This window comes from Nesoenas mayeri (genome assembly GCF_963082525.1).
Source record: "Nesoenas mayeri genome assembly, chromosome: 20".
Taxonomy (NCBI): domain Eukaryota; kingdom Metazoa; phylum Chordata; class Aves; order Columbiformes; family Columbidae; genus Nesoenas; species Nesoenas mayeri.
Window position 1 is genome coordinate 3500913 of NC_137569.1, and position 24803 is coordinate 3525715.

The following is a 24803-nucleotide window of genomic DNA, read 5'->3' on the forward strand; positions in this document are numbered from 1 at the left end:
ATGCCGCTCCAGGTCCGCTTGTTCCGCACATACTCGCGGCGCGGCGGGCACCTCCGCCCGCCACCGCGGCCCGACCGATGGATTTCGCCGCCGCAGGACCGCAGGCGGCTGTTCAGCTCCAGCTCAGCCGGCTCCAGCACCGCCTCGGCCGGCTCCGGCGCCCCCTCCGACGACTCCGACTTCTCGCCGCCCGGCAAGCGCCGCCGCCAGCCGCTGGGTAAGCGCCCCGCTCGGCCCTGGCGCCTGCGGACCCGCCGCGGCGGCACCGCGGGGAAGGAGAACGACCCGCCGGGCTCGCCGCTCGTCCCCTCCCCGTCGCCGCTCCCGGCCCCGCGCGGAGCCGCCCGCCGCCGCCAGGGGCCGCTCTGCGGGGCGCAGCGCCCCCTGCTGTGCAGCACCCCGCAGTGGCCGTCCCCGGGCGCCGCTCGCCGCCCGTCCCGCCGCCGCCGGGCCCCGCCGGGCCCCCTGGCGCTGTTCAGCACCACGCTGCAGGGCGGCTCGGGGCTGGACGGCAGCCCGGGGCTCCGCTCCCCGCCGCGCAGGCAGCGATCGGACTCGGCCGGCAGCGCCCAGAGCTCGCTGGAGTCACCGCGGGGAGACCCGGAGCCCGTCCCGCCGTCGCCCGGGGCTGACAGCGAGGGGGAGGCGGCTGGACGGGCTTGTCCCGACGGCGCGGGCAGGAGCAGCGGGGCGGGCGCGGGGTTGCGGAGGTCCCGCAGGGCTGTGGGGGTGTCGGCGCAGGGACCCCGCGGGGCACAAGCTCCCCTGTCCCCACAGAACAGCTCACCCAGCCCTCGGGCAGCGCTGCCTCCCGCTAACGAGCCACAGCACTCAGCGCCGTGTGTCAGCGCCACTCCCGACGAACAATTTTGTCATCTAAAAAGAGACTCAACACCAGGAAGCTCGTGCTGTCAGAGTGGCAAAAACAAGCAGCAGCAGCTCACGCCAGTGGTGGTCCTGGACCCTCACGAAGTGTCAGTGTGGCTGGCAAGTGGGAAACTCAACAAAAAGGCAGATATTCAACCCACTTGCCAGGAGCCACTGTCTCCTTTGGACCTTCAAGGAACCCTGGAGAATAAATACAGAAGTACCAAGGTTGTTTCTGGAGGGGGCAGCACCTGTAGAAAAGCCTGTATCAGCGGCTTCAGCGCCAGCCGCTGGGGGAGGCAAACCAGGCTCCGTCCGCTAAGGCACAAAAATAAGAGACTGCAGCAGCCTAGCAACTCCCTTTTTAGACCACAGATGAGGCAAAAAAGAATGAAGAAGGGTGTTCTGGAGATGTCTGTAGACATAAAAGGCAATGACTGTTCACTCCTCAATAACTCCTATTCCTGGGGTAGAGTTCGAGCGTCTTTGTCCTTCCACAAGAAGAAGAAAGTTACGGCAGAAGAGAGTTTCTGCAGCAGCGTTCTTTGTACCCCTTCTGCAAAATCCCTGCTGTCAGGGCACCAAGCAACCCCGTCCGCTGGTGAGGATCAGGGCTGCTCTTGGTCGGCCTCCTCCATGTTCCTGCTGGCTCCCAGGAGCTGCTGTTCCGCCCTGGAGCTCGCGCTCACAGACGCAGAGAAGGTGTTTGGGGAATGCCACCAGGAAGGGCCTGTGGCGTTTGAGGATTGTATCCCTTTAGATAAGATGAAAGACTGCAAGAAAATTGGAGAAGGGGTATTTGGAGAGGTCTTCCAGATTGACAGTGAGAGAGGACCTGTGGCCTTGAAAATAATCCCCATTGAGGGGACTGAAAGAGTAAATGGTGAAGCTCAAAAGAGCTTTGGAGAGATTCTGCCTGAGATAATAATTTCCAAAGAACTCAGTCTTCTGTCTGAAGCATCTGTGAACAGGACTGATGGGTTCATCACCTTGTACTCTGCGCACTGTGTGCAAGGGCCCTATCCCAAGTATCTCCTGGAAGCCTGGGACAAATACCACAAAGTAAGGGGATCAGAAAATGATCGCCCAGACTTTTTTGGGGACAAACAGCTCTTCATGGTACTGGAGTTTGAATTTGGGGGCAGGGACTTGGAGAACATGAGAAACAGTCTCAGTTCAGTGCTATCGGCAAAGAGCGTTTTGCAGCAGGTGACGGCCGCCCTGGCCGTGGCGGAGCAGGAGCTGCACTTCGAGCACAGAGACTTGCACTGGGGCAACGTGCTGGTGAAGAAAACGGATGTAAAGGAACTTCATTATGCGTTGAATGGGACAACACACACCATCCACACAGCAGGGATTCATGTCAACATCATCGATTATACCTTGTCTCGGCTGGAGAAAGACGGGTTAACTGTGTTTTGTGACCTTTCCACTGATGAAGAACTCTTTGAAGGCACGGGGGACTACCAGTTCGATATCTACAGGCAGATGAAAGCCGAGAACTCCAACAGCTGGACTGACTATCACCCTCACAGCAACGTCCTCTGGCTGCACTACTTGGCAGATAAACTTTTGAAAGGCATGGCCTACAAGCATAAAAAACTGAATTCTTCCATGAGGAAAACAAAACAGCAGCTCACGAAGTTCCACAAAGAAGTTCTGAGCTTCGAGTCTGCCGGTGACATTTTGCAGAACAGCAGCCTGTTCCAGTGAGCTGGGACAGTGATGTTCCCCAGAACTAACACACTGATACTGCCTCGCTCCTTTGCTGGTTTTTATGTATGATCTTTTAAAACATTGGCACAATGAAAAAATACTATGATCGGTTACCATTGTGTATAAAACATATCAAAAATGTCTAAAAAAATAAGCCTTCTGCTCCAACATGCTTCCATTTGTACTTTTTTTGAGAGGTGATGTTGAGGAGGAGGGCTAAAGCTTTCTTCAGGGTCAATTCATGTTTGTAATTCCCCAGAAATGTTTTTACCTTATTAGTGTTAAATTATTAAAAGTTCTTTTCTTACTGTATTGCTTTTTTTTTTTGACAAATTCTTTCTTAAAGAAAAAAAGAAAGAAAATACAGTTCTGGACAGTGAGGACAAAGCTAAATGTTGTTACTCAGCTTTGGGATGGAGAGGGGAAACCCCACCTTTTGGCTCAGTTGTAAAACAGAACTGTTGTTCCTTTTGGCAAAATTTGTACCTGGAATAATGCTACAAAATGTAAATACGTGAAGATTTTGTAATGTAGATTTTTAAAACACACTCATCTGCAATGATATGGGGTTTTTCTCCCTCTCTTAAGGACCGGAGAATAGGTATTTCATTATAAAAAAAAAAAATAAGAAAAAGTACCTGTGTTCCTGATGCGTTTTTGACTGCCATGATGTTTTGACCTTGAATACTGATAGGAACCCAAATCTGCAGCTCGATGGTAGCGTTAAAGCCATTTTTTCCATTTACCTATAAAAGAAAGTGCACAAGGTAATAAGTGTTCTTTATTGCTGATTGCAGATAGACTCCGATGACCTACATTTGAAGCTCTACTTACATTAAATCTGAATTCTTTGTTTTCAAGAAGTCCTTCACTAACATTCACGTACATTAAAGAATCTGGTCTAAAGAGAATGATAAATCAAACTAAGTGAAAAGTGAATTAAGATTATTATTAAAATTCAGTGCATCCAATGCCCCAGATGCATTAAGTAATTAAGAGGGAGTGTGGTCAGATTTGTTGTAGCTGGAATGTCTGTGCAGTCTGTCTATATTTGTGTATATGTGCAGTCCATCGATTAGATGCATCTTTGAGCCTGTCTTGTGTCTGTTTTTTACAGGTTAAGCAATTAGAAACCCTGGGCACCCCCCCCCATGATATAGTTTTATTGTTCTGTCTTCCAACTCTTTACTTTTTGCTGTCTAATACCACAGAAAACGACTTGACAATCTGCAGTGCTGAAATGAATAAGATGGAAGTTGCATTGGAATCTTACCAGGCATCCTCTCAATCTTTTTTTCCCTCTAATTGACTAAAGTAAGGTAATGTAATTGAACATTCTTAAAACTTACGTGGTGAGGCTTGCAGTGAATGTGTATCTGACATCCAGGACGTGTTCTTCAGTCAGGATGGTGCTGTTTTCATTTGCACTTTAAAAAAGCAGGATGGATGAAATGACATTATTATCTCTCTGTTGTTTAAAAAATGCTGTGTACTAGTTAGTGCCCATAAATTTTAATGGGAGGGAGGTGACAAGAAAAGAATCTGAACAGTAACCTCCCCCCATTGGAAAGCCCTTAGTCCAGAAAAATGCTCTCCACATATGTTCTTATCCCAATTATTCAGAGTGAAAGCTTTACTTGGAGCTGGATTATATATTTTAATGATCTGTTCTCTCTGCTGAAGGAGGACGCCAGGACCCAGTTTGCCATTTCAGAAAACAAAAGCTTTAAGTATGTACTACACTTAAATTAGAACCTTAAAGGATGCTCCATCTTTTGCTGAAATAAATATGAGCAAAGCTAAAGTTATCATAAAGGAAGGAAAGATATTTTTCATGTGGATCCAAATGCTTTAGAAAGCTGAAGAGAACAAGTACAGTCTGTGTAGCCAGTGGCTGATGAGCAGCATGGACACCGAGCAGGGATTCTGCTGTTTCCAGTGCACAATGTATTTTGCAGTGAACATAGCAATACTCACTTGGTGATATTAATGGTGATTACAGGCTTATTTGGGAATATGCTTTCATCTAATTGCCAAATCACTGAAAATTTTGCCTGTTTAGAGGGAAGAGAAAGACACGATAAAAGATTGATTACCCTGTAAATACTCTAACTCCCCAGGGTACTGTTAAAACATGATGGCTAATGTATTTTCTGCTCATCATTCCCTTCTGGAGAAATTAGACATTAAGTAACATGCAGGAAAATTGAAATTATCTCTTGCCTTGAGAAAATGCATACCAGCCATATTAATTAGAAATTATATTATAATAATATTCTATTCTATTCTATTCTATTCTATTCTATTCTATTCTAAATTAGAAAGAATAGCAGCCCTAGCCTTATTTTAGAGATAGAGGATGCAAGAGCAGCTACTCAGAGTATCATTTAGGGGTAGGGCAAAAGTGAAAATAACAATATGTACTTACAGTTGTCTTTTTGAATACTGGATGCCCAATTCTGCAGTTGGAGGATAAGATCATAGAAGTTAATGGTGCTGGTTGGCCACAGTGAACAGCGGGAGAGGACGGCTGCCAACAGAACGGGAACGCTCTTTAGCATCAAATAAAAACAGACTGCGAAATTAAACTCGGTCTACATCTGCTCCCATAAAATGAATTAAGTCCAAATAGCCCAATAAAAGCTTGGGAGTCTTAGATCAGATAAATTCAGTTCTCATTCCTAACAACTGAAATGTTCCCTTCCTTCCCTGGACTGTAGTTCAGGATTTATGTGGGTAGTAAATTAATAGCAGTCTGTGCTGGGTTTTCTTCCCGCAGTCTGCTGCCAGCTGTTCTACAGCCTCACCTCAACTGTCACCTTCTTAAAATGGAGGGTTTTAGGATAGTTCAAGACCATAGTTGTCATGTACGAGTCGTCTCCACTGTTTGTTAGTGAAACGTTCATGGTCATCTCTCTCATGTGGCCGAGCACCAATTCTGTTCTAGAAGCAGACAGAAAAAATTAGATGGGTGACGTGATTTCTAAGGGTTGTTATTTAATAAAATAAGAGGACTGAAGTGTTCTGGTAATTACTGCCCCCAAATGCTTTCACACACAGCATAGCGCAATAGCCCAATTAATTATTCAGTATTCTTCAGGGTGTGGAGGAAAATGCTTCCCCCTTAATATCGAAGGCCATCATCTCCAAACCTTATGTAAAATTTGATCATTTCTGTTTTACATCAAGATAGATTTATAAACATTGTTCCACTTCGGCTTTTCAGTGAATTTCCAGGGTAGTTTTTACGATGAAGTGATGGTGCTGTTCTGCCTGAGGCTGGGTAAGCTGGGCAGCTCTTTGCTGTAGTGCTGTGCACCACACAGAATGTTAGGGATTGGAAGGGACCTCGAAAGATCATCCAGTCCAATCAGCCTAAAACAAAATCATGTGTTCACAACTAAATGCAGAATTGTGATTTTAGGACAACTGTAGTTGTTTAAATCTCGGTCTTTCCTCCAAGGTTTCCCAGAACAGCCCAGCGTGCCTATGGAGACGCAGTTCCAATGCTGTGTGATGTGATTTGACGTGACGGAAAGGACAAATTGAACGGAATGTAAACAAAGGACAGCAAATCTCGTCCGAGAATTTGAAGAAAACATCTTATGCACAAATATGACATTTTACATGAATGCTAAATGCAAAACCCGGATAATACAACTCCTGTGACTCACTGAATGTGACTTGTCAAGGTTAAATGAGCAGTACAGAGCGTCTCGTTCCCGCAGTCCTTCTTGTACGGCAACTGAAAGCAAACACACATCAAGTCCGACTTTAACAGTCCGAATTTGTCTAAGATAGCAGCTGCAGAATATCCTTACATGTACATATACAGCCCCTGAAAGCCAAAATGGCCATGACCTCAGTTAAGGAAAAGATGGAAATTAAAGACCCTCTAGTGATAAGTCAGTCCTAAATTGATGATGTTTTTAAACTCGAGTCCCAGGAGAAGGGCTACTAGCAATAACATGAAAAGTCTTCACTGGGGACAGGGTCTTGTTAAAGAAATACCAGTTGTTGAATAGCCACAGGGTGATAATATTAATTTGTTTTCAAGATATTATAGCTTTTCTTGAATAAATATGTTCATTTGCTGTGCTAGGTTATAGGCACACTATTTAGTAGAGACAGGGCTGCTTCTTTTAGCAACAGCTTTCTTCAATAAAAATCTACTATCTGTGCCTGAAATTTCTGGAGAAGTTCAATGATCATTAATAATTAGATGTTTTGTGCAGAAGTACTAAGCAACGCTGACCAACACTCAAGAATCTCATTAATTATTCTTAAGAAATAAATCAACATCATAATCCTTAGGAGTACTGCAGCCATAGTAATTAGTGCTCATTAGTGCTCAGCGCTAAATGTTGTCCTAATTTCTCTGTCCCGTGCTTTATGGACAGCTAATTAAATATTGAATTGTGGTAAAGACTCCTATTAAGTAACCAAAAGCTGCCTCTTTATGGAGCTTTATGGAACGTTTTTCAGCAGCTATGATTCGGATTTCAGACTGAAAAGGGCAGATAAGCTGTAGGAATCTTGCTACCAAACTGCAAGAGAGGAGACAGGGTGTCCAACAACCTCTAAGGTTATTAGAAGTTTGCAGCCTGTCAAGTATAAATTTGAAACCAACAACTAAAATAAATGGGAAAAAAGATGTTATTGTAATGATTTTACATATTACTTCATTAGAAAATTGTATAGTTGTTACCAGCAAATAAGTCTTAATCTAGGTTCCAATGGAGAGCTCAATATCTGAAAAGTACATTACAAAGCAGACAAACCATCTGCCTTCCTCATAGGCAGCATTTAATCCTATTTTATATAGAACACAAGAGAAATGTCGTGGTCAAAAGTAAAGCAGTAAAGATTCTCTTTAACAAGATATGAGTGTCTGTTTGGGGAAAACTTGGGCCTAAAGTCTACCTAGAATACAGTATTGAGGGCAGAAAACAACATGCAAAGGCTAAGAAAACCGAATTTATGTATTTAATAGTAAAAGCTTCGCATCCTGGAAAGAAAGAAAGCTCTTCGCTAGCGTTTTGTTACCTGAAAATGCATTTCTGATGGCCGGTATCTATCCAGCACAGGAACAGCAAACTCCGTGTTATCATTTTTCTTATAGAGCTCGTGTTTAACTCTCAGAAAAACGCTGGAAAAACAGTCAGAGTCACAGGGCTACAAGAAAAGAAGAGCGAGAAGTTGATGAGATATCTGGGCATTGAAATGCAGAAGTCTCATCTCTGTTCCAGCTCCTATGATCCGGCTTATTTAGGGACCTTCTGTCTCAGGTGTTTTCTGTGGGCCACTGTGTTTAAAAGCCATCGGTGGATTTTTCAAATGTTATTTTTTTGGATCATTTTCTACATTTGGCTCCTGTGCCATCCCCTGGATCGTGTGTTCCGTGCTGTCTGACCAATGTCACCTACCAGCGCGTGAAGCTGCAGCTCAGCGCACGTGTTCTCGCTGACCAGCAGCTTCCCGCTCGTCGTCGTGTTCTCATCTTCAAACCGCACTCTCCTGGTCACCATTTTCACATCCAAATCCACCGTGTAGAGAACGTGTAACTGCGCAAACACTGCAAGATTTTCAAAGTCCTTTGTTAGTTGTACCAGAAATTGTCCTCAGTGCCGAGTTTCCGAGGACAGCGTAAGGCTGTTGATTTCAATCTGATCGCAATTCCCGTTTATTACCTTGTTGAGACACCGGTAAAGCTGAGATAGTATCGAAACAGAGTTTTGCTGTAACAATGCTGTTATTTTGGAAAACTGGGATTCTCTCAGGGTCAAATCTCATGCTGGTGAGAAAGTGGACAACTGGTCTTGAGCTGGGCAGGGAAAAACAGATAAGGAACAGCATCAAATATAGATTTTTGAACTGAAACATTACAGCAGAAATGTTTTAAGCAAGCTTGGCAGCAAGAACTGCTCAGTATTTCCATGGTATTTCACCTGGCCTATTTACAGAAGCTCCAGTTTCTGCTGGGAACGTTCAGAACACACAAAATCCCAAGAGTCTGAAGGAACAGGCAGCCAAAATACACCAATACAGCTAGAGTTTCAGAATTAAACACGGTGTTTATGTTTCCATTAGATAAAGACATTATCTAGCTGTTCAAATTCTCTCTTTATCTGCAATTTGTTTTCAAATACAAAATGCAGGAACAAAATTAAATCTGCGTGCCACGTCTCAGCCTTTGTGGACACCACGGGTCACTCGGCCACCAGATGTCTGATTGAAAAGGGGGTACGGTCTGTCAAGAACATCTTGTTTTGTCTAAATGAGCTACATTATCAGTGAATTGCAGATATCAAGGTCTGAGAACTAGATCTATGTTAATCAGTTAATATTCACTATCTCATACTTGTTCGAAGCTTTAGACATACGAAGGCAAAAGCCTTTGCAATTTGAACTAATGGCTTTACACTTTATATAATTTCTAGCACTGGTAAAGATATTTCTTTATGTCCCTCTGGTGCTGAATTAAAAATAGAATCATTACACAGCACTTGGAACACATTCTATATTTGTAGCATTGCCCCAGCACGCTAAAAAAAAGCACATATTACCTACCGGAGCATAATCACGTTCTCCAGTGATCCTACTGTAATGTCTCGGACACCATCATTAGTGAGATCAAAGCCACCACCAATGGATTGTCCAAAATACTGAAGTCCTGAAGAAATTTCAGAGGCTTTTACTCTCTAAAAAGGGGGGGTAAACATCAACAAAATCTAAGTCAGGATCTCTCTCCTGCCCTTGGGAAAATACATGTCTTTACATGAGGCTGCTGGGAGGGTGATTTGTGACACTCCTGAAATGCAAAATATTGACCTTGTGTAACAGACAGGCAGGTTTGGAAAGGCCTTTGCTGTTCTATGGGCAGCAGCTGAATCCAGCTCCCTGGCCTAAGCAGAGGGGCGAATAAGTGCAGTCAAGGAGCAGCTCTGCTGCAGAAACCTGTGGAGTCACATCACCCATCTGCAAGTTTCTCCCCATCAGTGCAAAGGAAATGTGGAAGTCCTTCCTCCCAGCCTCCTCCTACAAACACACAAGTTTCTCCCTCTTAAGGTGTACCGGAGGCACTTCTCAACAAGACACATACTTGAGAAAAGGAGCTCCTGATGTTGTCTTTATCACCATTAAAGATGTAAATGCTGCCAAAAGAGGAGTCGTTTGAAAGCCAGTCTTCAAGGGGGGCTCCAACTGCAATATCCTCATATCCATCCCCATTGATGTCTCCGATGCTGGCCACTGTAAACCCAAACCGTGCAACAGGAGAGGTCACCTGCACGTTTAAGTGTCCTTCCAAGGTGAATGAACCACTCTGAAAAGCATCCAAGAAGGAAATCTGTTTATAGCAAATGTAGCATGAGTAGCTCTTATGTAAAAAAAACCCCAAACTTACTGCACACTTATAATGCTTAAAGGTGAACAATAAAGCCCTAAACAATATAAGAAGCTAAGACACCAGCTGACTCTCGGAACAAAAAGCTTGGTCGTTCCGTAACCCTCCCACAGCAGCAGCATCTCTGGACAGCGGACACACTGAAGCACCGTCTTCTCTTAAATCAAGAGCAGATCGAGTTGATCCCCTGCTTGTTTCACAACAGAAACCATCCCATCTTCTCCACCCCGTTACAGAAAGAAGCCACAAGAGGGTGCATGTTAGTTGAATTCTGTTATATTCTATAATAACAGACTCCCAGACTGTTGTTTTGTGCTTCCAACCATCATGTACGTGCCCTGAGCAAATCTTAGCAGTGCACCAAGGAGGGTTTCTCCTGGTCTGCTCTTCAAGTTGACTTCTCACTCAAAATGATGCAATATATCCTGTATATTGTGTAATGGATCCTGTAGCTAGGCCTACAAAATATTTAGTTCTCTGCAGCTGCCCATGTGCACAGCTATTGCAAGCGCAGTGAAGAACTGCTTGGCAGAGCAAGGTCTGCACCAACAAATTTCTGTGTACAGGCAAAAGACGTGATTTTCTCACACTGTGCTAACCGTACGCCTTAGGTATAGAATTTTATTTCCTTAGTTATTTCTCTTTATATTCTAATGCCTAAGGCAGGACCGCTGGCTTCATCCTGCAGTCCTCTACCATACAGGGAGAGCACATTCAGTGAGAGCACAAAGGAGGAATGTTTTATTTGTCACTGCTTAGGCATGGTTGGAAAATCCCCAACATGGAGTGTTTACGCTACCAGTGTTTTTACCTCTGTCTCCAGGCGATAGACGTAAACCCTTCCTTCTTCCCCTTGAATGTGATAAAATGGAGCTCCAACAAGGAGAAGATCTGTCACCCCATCACGGTTCACATCAAGAGGGCAGAGCTCAGATCCAAAATAAGACCCAACCTGTGCTCCAGAAAAAAAACAAGCAGCTCTTTCCCTGGAATTCTCTATATATAGCTTTGTAGAATTAGTGTCCTTCGCAGCAGTAAGGCAATTTTTAGAACAAAACATCACATATCTACTTATATGTGGATCGTTGCCCTATTATTTATTTTATTACAGCTATCCTCAGGGACAGATCCTGCAACCAGTTTAGCAGTAACAAAATCATTATTCAACAGTTTGACAGAGGAAAAAGAATACCACAGCTATCCCCAGGAGCCATGAGAACAGAATGTAAATATAGTACACCCTGTTTAGCTACATTTCTTCCCAGTCTTTTTCCCAATTTCGTGATTTCTTCTGACATTCCCAGAGCATTATGGAGTGAATAAACACCGTGTAATCCACATCTGGCTACACCAGATGCATGTGTGAGGGTCTAAGTGTGTCTGGAGGAGAAAATGCAGCTGGTGTTTGCACAAACGAGGTGTGTGAGGTGTCTGATTCTGTGACTGCCCCGGGGAGGGATGCTCCGTACCTGTTCTCCTTGCAGGGTTTGTTTTAAGTGTCCATCCTGAAACACCAACACCTTCCCCCTCATGCTGTGCCGTGGAGCTCCAGCCACGTACAAGGGTCCATATTCCGTGTGTACCACTGCCACGCTGTACCCTGTGCGTTCACACAAGAAGCAAAAATAGTATTTACTATCAGTACCACACTCTACGCCCAAAGGAAAAAGCCCACGGTTTGGTCTGAAACACAGACCTACATATTCAATGAGATCCAAGAGTTTGCACTGTTGTGGCCCATGGCTTTGATTACAGACAATCTCATTAATATATTGATTGGGAAATAGGAGGTAAGTTTTCTGAGCAATAAGCCAGCAAAGCTGAGGTTTTCCTCTCTTAGCTTGTTGGGTAATCGAACAAATTACTGCTCTGAAAAACCTGCTTGAACTCTTGATAACTTTTCGTAGTATTTCTCACAGTTCCTGAGTGATTATCCAACATTAATGCTTTTTTCTTTTAAGTTATTATGTCTGCAAGCTGGAAGGTTTAACACCCTTCACAGAAGTGAAGAAAACACTATACTTTGTATAGAAAGCAAAAAGAGATCTGGTACAAGGCTTCTGTAGGATTATCCTGACACAAACACCCCACAGCACCTCCTGTTACCTGGTAAGACTTTAAGGCCAAGCCTACAGCCGGGACATACGCGGGTCATGAAGCTACAAAGCGCTGGGGTGAATAACCGAGGCTTTATTTGTCACCAAGCCAAGAACAGGATTGATTCACAAGCTATTTCTTCTCCAGACACTCACAACAAGTGAAATATTTATCCTTATCAGCTCTTAAAAATGCCCTTCATTGCAAGTATTCTTATGCAGTGAAACCAAATGGCCTGTGTTAACAGAATAATTCCACGGGGCATCATAACTCATAAGACAAAACAAGTCATGTCTTCCCAACAAGAAGCAGGAACACAGTGCTTTCGGCAGAGTCGCTCTCCCAGCTAGATAAAATAGTCAGAATCCAGTAAGATGCTGCAGGTGACCTTCTTCAGGTAAACGCTGTCAGTGTCACCACACCGCGCTAAACACAAACTGTGCAAAACTGCAGTCAGCCGATCTCAGAAAGGAGGAAGCTGATTACCTAGGTAACTGTATTTTGCTGTTTTGGCTTCTTCTTTAGATTCATTCAGGAAAACGGCTGTCTTGGTCGCCAGATCATACAGTAGAATTCCACCAGACCAGTCAAAGGCCCCCACCGCACCAAACATTAAGACTTGCTGCAAAGCAACATACTGCAAGTTAGGAGAGGTGAACACAGGGCAGCTGCAAAGCCGTTTGGTAAGGAGCAGTGTTTTCCGGTTTACAACTCCTGCACTCTTTCCTGGGGGGTTCTGCCAGCCCCTGTGAGACGCTGAGGACAGGCAGGTGACAGCCCAGCAGCACAGGAGCAGCTGCACATCTCCCAGCTCACTACATGACTTTTCGTTTCCAAATGAGATCAGAGTTGCCCCTGCAGCCAAGGCTGTTGAATGTTCATCAGCCTCCTCACAATCCACTGTTTCACCCTCTTAAGAGAGGAGAATTGTTTTATTTGCAACGTGACGGAGTCCCTGACTTATGCACTGGAGATGTGAATGCCAGCAGAAAGCTGTCAACTGGAGACAAAAAGCATCCAGTGGTTAGAACAGGGGTTGCATGTGAGATAAATCCCATCCTAGAATAAAATTCACTATTGACTAACTGTATAAAAGTGATATTTTAACTTATCTGATACATCCAAAGCAAGCGGTGGCTTGCAAAGAAGATTTGACTACATGAGTCTCACACTTTGGCATCGCCATCATTTCTTGTGGGACACCTGATTCCCCACGCGTGTGGAAGCAGCAGCTCAGCACACAACGGTTCAGCGGGGTTAAACACGCGACACTGACCTGATTCAAGATCTGCACGCTGAAACCAGCCTGTGCAAGCTCATATTCCAGAGCATCACCCTGCATACCTGAGGATGCAATAGAAACAGGGTAAGCCACTTTCTCCTTATTTCTCAAAAGGTGTTAATGAAATAGAAAGATTGCTGTTTACCTTCTATACCAATAATGCTCTGCTGCAGGGTTGAAATCAGCCCGTCTAATGCTGAATAATTGGTCACCTGAAATACATTTGTGTCATCTGGACCAGACGCAATTAGCCGTAATTCATTTAGGGCCTTGGGTTTTTTGAAGGCATCTCCCACCTGCAGAAGAGATGCAAATCAATCAAATGAAACAACCTTTAGAATCTCCGTGCCCCCACCTACTTCGTTCAACAGTTTGTGGCAAAAACCTCGACTTCAGGCATCTTGTGTGAACCCAGAAACAGCAATTGCTTTGGGAGCCAAGGAACTGGCCGGGCTCAGTGTCTCCAGGAGCCAAACCCTTATGAAACCTCTTCAAGTAACTGGCTGGTGCTCTATTCTGTGCATACACCGTTGTTGTAGCCAACAAGTAATTTTGGAAATTGACAAATTACAAGACATCATAAAATTGAACATTTTCCTCTGAAAAAGAAAAAATGAAAAGAGATAACAGGAAGATTTAAGGTACCACATAGCATGTCTGAAAATAAACTTCAGACTTCAGGGTAAAGCCTTGTTGACAAATCAACACAGGTGCTGAAGGTAGTAGGTGTAGGAAGGAACAAACACGGGCATATAATTGACACTATATAGATAGATTACAGTACCAGTTCAAATTGTAGCTTTATACTTATTTTATACATACCTCTTCCTTTATATACTGGAACCATGCATAGTTCCACCTTTTCTCTCCCCCACTGTTACCAAGATATGGAATTAAGGTACAATCCAAGCACATTCCCAACTTACCCCGATGGCATAACGCTCGATTCCTGCCATTTTGGGTGAATTTACCACTGTTGTCAAGTCCATTTCATCCAGGAGGATTTCCCCATCTGTAAGCACGATCATGACCTTGGCTGCATCCTTGCGGGACCCGTGACTTTCAGTGAAGATGGAATCCCTGGTAAAACACCGAAACAAAGAACTTGGGCTGAAAGCTGAAGCTTTCCCCCTTGAGATAGAGGGAGGAGTCTTGTTGAATTATGCCCTTGCAACTAACAGTCACAGCAAGGAGGCAAGAGAATTTCTTTCATATTCATACATCTTAAAAATAGCAGGTGCTGTCTCCCCTTCTATTGCTTCCTGAGCACCCCTACACCCAGAATTAGGCACTGACAACTGGCTTTTATAACCCTCTAAAACATGGCACAGAATCTGCTGCCTGTCATTCAGCCACCGCCAGACAAATAACTGCTTCCAGGACCTGAATGTCCATAGAAGTCCCTCTCCCTTACTCATGAAATGCCCTGGAAATTCATCCCCTTCATTTCTTGTGCTCTTTTGTTGTTACTCACAGGACATGCTGCATGGCAGATGCTGTTTTTGTCACGTTGCACACCTGCACAATATCAAGCACTTTCTGGAGGGTGGCACGCGGATCCCAGTTTTCTCGCAAGTCGAACTCAGTTCTGATTTCAAACCCATACTGCACCACTGCAAAACTGCACTGGAAGGAAGCAGCAGACAAACAGCTGCTTGTGACAACTGTTGATTCAGAGAAAGAGGGTTCTCTGCAACAACTAGCCCAGAAATCCCAACAGAAACATTAGCCAGACCAGGTGGAAAGGAGAGAGCAGAGAGTACCTCGAAGCACTTCTCATACAGCGTTTTCATCATCTTGTGGATGAATGCTTTTGCTCTTTCAAAATCCTCTGGCTCGATGCTCCCTGATCCATCCAAAACAAAAGCAATCTCTCTCCCAGAACCTGCCCAGGATATGGAAAGTAAAGGAATGAAGAGAAGACAATCAGCAGTTTTGGTCAAAACCAAGTCCTTTATCTTAATGCACATGTAATGTCACTCAAACAAGCGACTGAACTGCACCAAGACTGCTCAGCTGCCATTTCAGCGTGAGCTACAGCTCAGGTCTGGCACAGCAAACCCCTGGACTTTTTCAGTCCATGGCATGATTGTGTTAAAAGATACTTCACCACGTACGCAAGACATTTTCCTCCTCCTCCTCTTTGTCCTCCTCCACCCAGGAAGGGAGCTTGTTGTCACCACTGTTATTAGTGTTCCTGTGCTTTGGTGCTTCAGTTGGAATATTTTCAGCTGAAACATGGAACGAGTTTGAGCGTAGATGACGGGGCAGTGGGAGAGAAAGCAAAAGGTGAACAAAAATCTGGCATTATTGCCTACACAGCGTTCCTGCGCCTTGCTGCCTGGCAGCTGAACCCTTCCTCATCCCTACGGTCAATATTGTCTTCAGGTGCTACGGAAACACTTGTGACTTTTAAGGCTGTGGGGATCAGAACTGCATCTCAGAACTACAGTGAGAGCTCAGTAGAAGTAAACTGCTCAGAGCACAGCCAGAAGTGTAAGTATCACAACACAAACACTGTCCATGCGGTGAACGTGTGTGTTGCAAAGCACCTATTGCAGCCCAGCTGTCTGTCCAGACGTTACGGCTGCAGGTCACAGATATGGAACATGATCTCTTGTGCTTGAGGACTGTTACTAGTGTAACAGAAATCACTTTTACTTATTTTGCTGTTGCTGGGCAAGTGACTACGAGAACAGGCTGAGATCTGGAGATGTATTTACATTCCTTGAGCAATGAAACTGCCCACCATCACAGATCCACTCTATAAGTTACACAGAAGATAGGTTGGGAGTGGGATTTCTTCTACCTGAACCACTCAGAGTCTCTCTCTCCAACTCTGAAAGGAAACTGTCAAAATCTTCATATGTGGACAGGAGGAACCAGTCGCTTCTGACTTTCTGCAGCTCTTCTGGCACCCACTGGTTGCTAATGAACTCTCCAATCTAGGCAGAAAAGCCAGACAGGGAGACTGAACATGTTTCATACACAGACATAAAAACCCCAACAAATTCCCAAACCGACCTTAAAAACTTGAAAGCCCTGAAAAGGGAGGCTGTTTTCTGAAAGCCTGGTAAAGCCACCCTGATCCTAGATTCCACAGAAGCCCTTATTTGCTAATAAATACTAACAACAGCTCTAGAGCCACAAGATGTATACAACTCCAGCACCTTTGCTTCTAGGATATATTCCTTCATCTCCTTCAAAATCAACTCTCTGGCATCAAGAAGATGGAGGCCCAAGTGAATCAAAGGGTCCAAGGTATCTCAGATTGGACATCCTGCATGTCTAAGGCAAGATGATTTGTTCTTCCACTCACTGCTAAAGCGTAAGAGCAGACACATGGGACGGATGGAAACACCACTCCCCTATATATGTGCTCTGATGCAAGAAAGTGTGGCTTTGGTGGGGGTCCCCACTCACCCCGGGAGCATAGAGCTTGACCATCGCTGCTTCCAGGGAGCTCATCACAGTTCTCAGTCTATGGTCTTCCAGAAACACTTGCCCAGATGCCATGACAATAATTATCTTGTCAGTCTGGATGGAGTCAGGGCTTTCAGCAAAGACTTTTTCCCTGTGGAAACAGAACCATGAAGGTATTTCGTGGGACAAGCCATGTCTGCAGAGCTGGAAATATCAGTGTTGGTGGGAGGGCACTGGTGTTCACTGAGCTCTCAGCCCATGAAACTACACACGTACAAGACAAACATGCACATTCACGTGCACAAGGATTTGTGCTTTCCAGGGACATTGGCTGCCCACAGCTGGTAGCTCTGAATTCACAAGCACTTTCACAGGCTGCACATGGGGCATTTTTACAGTGCGGGTCAGTATTGTTAGTCATACTGAGAAGGGAACGGAAAGCATGACTCCTTGAGATGCAGCAGATCAGTGAAAAAGGTGGGAAGGACCCTGGGTTTACAAATGAACACATGCTCAAAGCAAGACCCAGGTGACTGGATTCAAGGGTGTGAGAGAAAGAAGAGTTCAGAGATGTGGGAAGCTGGACTGATGCACATGGAACACAAGGAGTCACTCAAGTGTTCCTGGAGCTTCTCGAGACACGTGAACTCACAACACATGCTGCAGTGTGGCTGCGATGTCGGTCCGCGAGCTCTGCTGCTTGATATTCCGGACTTTGAAGAAAGCAGTTAGTCTGTTGCAGCTTTCTTGCAGGCTCAGTTCAGTCTGGATTTGGGCTCCATACTGCACCACAGCAAACCTGATCTGGAGGAAGCCAACAGCAAAGCCAGAGCTGGTTAGACAAGATTTAAGGCAGGATCCCTAAGTCCCTCAGAGTACCAGGTTTAGTCCTAAACTTTACTGCACAAACACAGAAAGCACATATTGCAAATAACAGGTAGGTCAACTATCTTCATCCCTTTGTCTCCATCACACATTTGTATCCTAGTGATCCCTTCTGGATCAGCTCCAGGAACTGACTCCATTTTCATTGGCTCAAGATAATGGTTTCCCTGTCTGAAGTTCCTGTATTTATCTGTCTGGCTAGACCTTCCGTGACCACATGGCTCAGCATCACTTTGTCTCCGGATTTATTTAAATAATTTAAAATAAGAGTTTATACACTCCATTCCTTATATTTGTGTGTGCTGTTTCATGGTGCCCTGAGAGATTTGCTTGGTAAAATATCTAAGCATCCTTCTGGCACAAAAACCCACTCCTGGCTCTTCCACTTCCCTCTTCAGCTGCTCTTCCTCCTTGACTCACTAACATTTAACTCTTGCATTAGAATATGTAGAATATGTATTCTACATCCTACATATTCTACAACCAGCATTACTGTGAAGTTTAAAAAGCAATAATTATGTGAAAGAGGAGACTTTCCATTCTTCATTAGAGCTCTGATCCATCCTGCCTATCAGATTATGAGACTCTGAGGATGTTCACACACCTTGGAGCATTTCTGCCACGTTGACTTCATCATATTGAGGACAGATGTCTTGGCATTTTGGAAATCACGTGGCTTGGTGCTCTCTGATCCACCCAGAATGACAGCAATCTCTGTTCGCCGTTCTGTCAATGCAGTGAAATAGAAAAGGATATTTGAAGGGACAACCAAACAGCTGAACATTTATTAAGTGTTCAAGGACACTGACATATCAATAAACAACCAGAACTTTGACTACAGCACCACGCAGCTATCCTGAAAGCAGGTCTAGATGATGATGTGGTCTACACTGTAGTGACAGGTTTTAGTTTTTAAAAATCTCAGTGAATGATGACTGTAATAATGACAGAAATTTGCCATTACAAGTAAGTGTCAAAACCTCCACCTTTTCCATCCCCAGATGAACGCAGGCTGCTTCACACACAGCCAGTACAGAACACAGTAATGATGGTTGGTGTCCAGCACTTACCTTTGCACATGTGGTTGTTCCTTGTGCTGCCAAAGAGCTCACCACAAGTACCGCTGGTGTCTGCAATCTTGTCTCTGCTGCCTTTACTTTGAACGCTGTTTAATTTGGTCTCAACTAAAGGATTTATAGCAAGAAAAAAGTACACTTTACCCTTTGAAAAATATTCTTCTAATTAACACACCTCAAACTCAGTATGTATTTCCACCAGGGTTCCCAAATTTGCAGGAGACACGAGGGTCAGACTGTTAATAGCAGTCAGAACACTGAAGATGGAATGAGACCATCTAAGTGTCTAATTTAAAGTTCTCAGCTTCTTAGCAATGACTGCAAGAAGCAGAGCAATGTCAGACAATCAGACCATCTCTACTCCCTGGATTAAATGCCCAATAGCCCAGTTGGAAGGAATAGCCTTGAGTGCCCAGGAACTTTTAAAATCTCAGTGGATTTTGCCACATCCATCCACTAAGGATGTCAATACTTTTCTAAATCCTGACTTAAGAGCTGGATCTTTTGGATGCATGGGACACCACAACAGAAGATCCCTGCTGCTGTGTGCTGGTTTTAAAGGCTGAGCTTTGTAACTCGTTGAAGTCACTGTCATACATGTTAAAATTCAGCCCTAGGTCTCTCTCTGGACTGTGGACTTTGCTGGTTGGCAGCTCAGAAGGCCTCTGGTGTCAGAGCAGAGCCTCAGGCCGTTGTTTCTCCCTCTGCAAAGGCTCCACACTGGTTTTGCTCCCATACCCGTCTTGGTGAGGTTGAGGAAAGCTGAGCTGCGCAGACCGGCGGTGAGCAGGGTGCAGGCTCCGTTCACATTCTCAGTCGTGGCGAAGGCTCGGCGGTGCTTCTTCTGCAGGCAAGCCTGGGGGCGGAGGGGAAGGCTAATTAATGACTGGTGAGATGAGCAAAGCCACAGGCAGAGGACAACTCAAGATGCCACTCGGCAAACACTCAGCATCGCTGCACAGCACTGAAATCCTCCTACTAAGAGCACAAAAGCCCCTTCCCTGCAGTGACCCGGCCATGCCAGGTGGCCAAGACTTCAGCCCTGCACTGAAGCAACAAGTGGGACTGGTGGGCTCCCCAGATTGAGGCATCAGCCTGGTGGCTCTCCTAAGCCTCCCACACCAGTCTCCCTTTTCCTACGGATGGGGGTGGCTGCAGTGAAGTCCGAGGTCCACTGCAGTCCTCAGCGATGAGAAGGGCCTTTCCTTTTGTCTCCTGGCTGGCACTGCACCAGCTGGCTTTCCAACCAGCCAGGATCCAGCCAAGAGCTTTCAGCCTTTGTCCTTCTGTTGTGTCTGCTCATTTGCATTTTCCGGCAAAAACACACAGCATTTTGGGAAAATATAGTCATTCCTAGCCATAGATTTTTCCAGTCCCTTACCAGAATCCAATCTGAGTTCCTGTCAATAGCTATGGCACCATCCTGGATGTTTTTGGAGCCTTTAATCTTTCCTGAAATTGAATAATTGAATGAATGAATGAATGAATGAGAACAAAATTGAAATGGGTACAGTACTTGTCAGCCTTGTGCAGACAGAACAAAGAAAAGCTACAACAACTGATATCAGCTGTATCAGCCCTTCTAGAAAGAGGACTCAGTTATCAGCAATCATAGCACTAGTGAATATACTGGAAACAAAAACTTAGTATTTCAACAAAGTTTAGGTGAAGACTTAAGCTGTGGCAGAAGAGGTCTTGCAGCCTCCAGACATCACTCCCAATGACTGGGACCGTGGGTTTGCTGATCCGTGGGACCCAGCAGCATTCCCGGTCCTCTCTGAAACTCCCAACCTCTGCAGCCCCTCCTGCCCACAGCAAAGCAAGCGCTGGGCGGGGGAAGCAGGACTGTACCTCGCAGGGGTATCTCCTGGCACTCGATCTCCTCCCGCAAGACGCTGCACTTCCTCAGCCTGCCCAGCCCCTTGTCTGCTGAGGAAGTAGCCAAAATCCTGTAGAATGAGAAAAAAGGTGGAAAAGAAAGAAGGTGGTACAATCAGGCAGAATCCTTTGGCAGTGCAGTGCAAAACCATCATCTGTGTGCCAGCGCGGCCGCTCATTACTCTGACAATGTCTTTTAATTAACTAGACACCAGTGTGGCTTCGAGCTGAATCAGCCACTGAAAGGAAAACCCTTATTTTGTCCTACAAATCATCGTCCTTCCCATTATCTGAACTGTGAATTTAGCAGAGCTATCCCAGACCAAGGAAGAGGTCTGGAAGTGACAGGCCCATAAAATACTGGAGGTAAAGGGACACCAAAGGAGCGGCGAGAAAGTCCAACCATCATACTGGGAACAGCATCACTGTGTGAAATGGAGACTCTTCTTTGAGTCAGCCAGTTTCTGCTTGGGGGCAGAAAATGTTATTTACTGTAAAACTTAAAACACACTCTGTGATATACAGGCTGAGCAATCTGCTCAGTGTAATATAGGTTATCTCTATAGCAACCACTTGTGGTTGGCTTCTGCTCACCAGCCTAACCAGCCATTTCTCTTCCCCTACAGACCCAATACTCAAAATATAACAGTTTCCAACTTTATGGTTTTCAGACCAAGCTCACAATGTAAATCTTGACAGCTGGTGGATGCCATGACGGCTGCAGCCCCAGAAATGATGTTGTACGCCAGGAAATACTGCAAAAACCCAGCTGCTTGTTTCAGCCATTTGGTGAAATGAGCAGATACACTTTTTGCACGGTACCACGACTGAGCTGTGGGTGAGGGGAGAAGCAGCATGAGGACTCGCAGGCTGACAACATAAACCTCACACCGGTGAAGCTCTAACACTGCTCATCAGCCCCTGGGAACCCTCCGGGTCACAGGCAGAGGAGCATGTGCTAACACACCTGTGCTAACACACCTGTGCTAACAGCTGTAGAAAGCGAGAATCTACAGGACCTCAGGCCACACTCATTCATAAAAGCTTGAGAAGTCTGGGTATGCTTTTCTTTCTCCTGTTCCTTACATGGTTGTGTTCCCATCCGAATGCTGAAGAACTGCGGGCCACAGGAAAGCAGCTGTGTGTGGTGTCATCCATGTCTTGCCAGTGTCAACATTAAAGCTCCTCAAGGACTTGACCACTGAAAACAAATAAATAAATGAGTGCAGACTGTGATCTGTAGAGTCATCGTTAACAGGCCCTCGAGCCAGCTATGCTGCCCACCACCAGCACAGACAGCTGGTGGGACGGAGATACCAAGCTATGGAGATTTCACTGATTTAGATTAACAAAGGATTTTCTTGCCCAGCCTAATGAAAAATAAAGCAATGGGAGTCCTGTTGTTCTGTTATGAAAGTCCACCTTGGACATCACGAAACATTTCTACTAGATGAAGCTCAGAAGCCTACAGGAAGGGAAGCAAAACTCAGGGCTTGTGCAAGTGACGTGCCACTTCAGGAACCAGCGGATTTGCTTCTTGTAAAGCTCATATTCAACAGGACAGGACACTGAAGCCATCAGATTAAAGAATAAGCAGTTTAGGTAGAAGCAGGGATTGTTCCCCACAAGAACAGCATTGTCATGAACCTGGTAAGAAGAGGAGAACATTGATTTTGGCATGTTAACAAAAAGTTCAAAGCTTGGCAGCAAGGGAGTAGATTTGTGCCAAATGTGATGGATAATGTGCTAAGGATGCAGCTCTGCTAAAAGTCCAATAACTTCCCAAAATATATATAAAACAGCCATAAAAAAAAAAAGAGACACTTCTACCCGTTACTCAGAGCTGTATCTGAATTGGGATTTGTGCATGAATGTAGTTCCTTTTTGCAAGGCAGCCCACAAAAATGGGGCTGATATTGGTGTTTCAGCTGCAAGACTCTGCGGTAAGCCAACCCCTGCTGCCGTTCACGCTTCAGCTCTTGGTTTCTGTAGGCACGTTATCACTTCAGTAAATGCACAGCCTGGGAGATAAATATACTTGAATCTAAGTGACAGACTGAAATGTCACAAAGTGGGAAGCACAAAAGGCAATTTACTATGATAAACGCAGTAGGTTCAGGTACTGAGCTGTACTGAATCACCAAACCTTTGTCAACCACCCAACAACCTGGAAAACTTCACACTCAGTGCATTGCTTGAGCTACCAAAGCAGCAGTGCAATGTGTCACCCTTCCCGGGCAGCTCAAAGACCATTTCATGACAGAACTGTCCCCATGAGGCTACAGGACAGAATGACGTGGACGCAGACACTGACTCGGGAAACATTCCTTCTAATCCATACCTACGTTTTACTTCACACAAACTTATTCCCAAATAAAGGTCTTCTGAATTTTCTTTTTAAAAATCCCACGTGTTCTAGAGCTCTTCTTAAAGAGATCAACACACCAAAAACTCCTGGGAAATATATCTCTGAAAGCAGATGCTGCTTAATCCGAAGTGTGTCTTAAATGATGCTAGAAAGCAAAGAATATAAAAACCATCTCACCTACATTCTACCCTCACCTACTTCACTATGAGCAAACAGACAAACCAGTAAAATCTATAAAGGCCAAACACATCTTGCTAGTTTTGTATTTGAGAGTATAATTTCACCCAGCAGCCACTTTTCTCCCCCTAAGGATGAACCCTATAGAACTCTCTCCACCCAAACGTATGAATCCCTCTGAAACAGCAGAACACATCACAAACTAAGGACTTTCCATACAAGTCCAAACATCCTGAACTTTCTACATAAGAATCATGTTATTGGCTCGCATTAAGGGACCAATCTGAGTCTCCAGAAATTTCTGTTGTTTTCTAATACATGTAAAATAAATATAGAGGTAAGACTCACTCATTAGGAAGAGCAGATACAGGAGCGATCTCATTGTTCTTCGTTTGCAAGCGAATGCAGGAGAACTGGAGCCACTAGGCAGACGCTGCTCTCTTCCTCTGATGCTCCTCCAGCTCTGCGGGTCTCATTGCGCTCACTGAGACTGAGGTATTTCCTAACTGAGGTTTAAAGCGTACGCTTTGCTGAAGATGCAAAGACCTACTTTTTAGTAGGTCCCTGATGTTACCAAAAGGTGATTTTTAGCAGTTCCTCCAGTTCTGTCCATCAACAGCTTTAGAACAATAGGATCTGTCTGGAAAAAACCCACTTGGGTCTATATTTGTACTGTCTACCTTGTCCTTTGGTGGTTGCAACATGGACACACCATATCCCATTGAAATGTGCACACAGATTGACTGGAGGGAACTCACAGCAGGGATTTAAGGGAGATATCAGCTCTCAGATGCTCCTCACAGTCATTTTTTAGTGCAAGAAGTTTCCCCACCATCCTCACACACACACACAGAGCACTTGGTGTTCCCCTTTTATTTTGTGTATTATTGGTGTCAGAAAGTGACATTTCATGGCAGGATGCCCAGGGTATGTTAAAGGATTCTGCTTGTCTCTTTTCCCCTCTACCAACAACTCTTTGGCTTTTATTGATCCCTCAACCCTTTGTACTGTTGACTCTAGTCTGAGCCAGACTAACACAGAATTACTCCCACATAGTTCATGCTATCAGAGTACTGTGTAGTGAGTATTATTTGGATGCAGGGTGTTGTTATTACAAGTGCTCAATGAGCTGAAGTAGCAAATGCTGAGCAAGCAGAAGAGTTAACTGCACAGGAAACCCTTTGGGAATGGTGGGGAGAGAGAAAAGCCGTTCCAGAGATGCGGTTCTATTCACCCAGAAAGTGCAAGTTTTTCAAGCATCCTCAGAAATGGGTGCAACAAATCACAGAGACACTTTCTAGCTGCCTCCAGCTCTCTTCCTCTAAGGACTCCCTTGTTTAACAGCATTTGACAACCACCCAGAAATGCTGTAGTACTGCACATCTCAAGAGTCCAAACTGAAAATGTTACATCAAAAGGGAACGTGAAGAAAACACTCTTTGCACTCGGATTTTAATAGCAGTTCGGTGCCAGCCAGAGAGCAGCCGCAGTCACACCTTTCCGAGGCTTCGTCTGGTCCCGTCTGACCCCGCTTTTCTTCAAACTGCTGAAGCAGATGGGAGGTTGCAAATTGGAACAGTTTTCTTTTAAAGTGTCTCCCCCTCCCCCCCAATTTTATTTTCTTTTGAG

The 24803-nt window shown here is 44.9% G+C and overlaps 2 protein-coding genes across 2 annotated transcripts; one reads left to right on the forward strand and one right to left on the reverse strand.

Annotated features, from left to right (window-relative positions):
- HASPIN (histone H3 associated protein kinase) lies at positions 1–2580 on the forward strand (the record flags this gene model as incomplete). Its single annotated transcript, XM_080357324.1, has 1 exon — positions 1–2580. One exon carries the CDS (start codon positions 1–3, stop codon positions 2578–2580), a length of 2580 nt encoding a protein of 859 aa, XP_080213450.1.
- A 2798-nt stretch (positions 2581–5378) lies between these two features.
- Positions 5379–23878, reverse strand: ITGAE (integrin subunit alpha E; the record flags this gene model as incomplete). The annotated part of the gene is made up of 27 exons (XM_080356831.1): positions 5379–5526; positions 6258–6328; positions 7630–7758; positions 8010–8158; positions 8274–8407; positions 9154–9284; positions 9686–9907; positions 10800–10940; positions 11458–11588; positions 12572–12707; positions 13362–13429; positions 13513–13663; positions 14294–14447; positions 14842–14993; positions 15131–15252; positions 15485–15598; positions 16177–16312; positions 16791–16941; positions 17443–17594; positions 18280–18401; positions 18746–18859; positions 19490–19607; positions 20133–20203; positions 20603–20700; positions 21716–21830; positions 23523–23637; positions 23855–23878. The coding sequence occupies 27 exons, from the start codon at positions 23876–23878 to the stop codon at positions 5379–5381; spliced, it is 3369 nt and encodes a 1122-aa protein (XP_080212957.1).
- Positions 23879–24803: the final 925 nt, after the last annotated feature.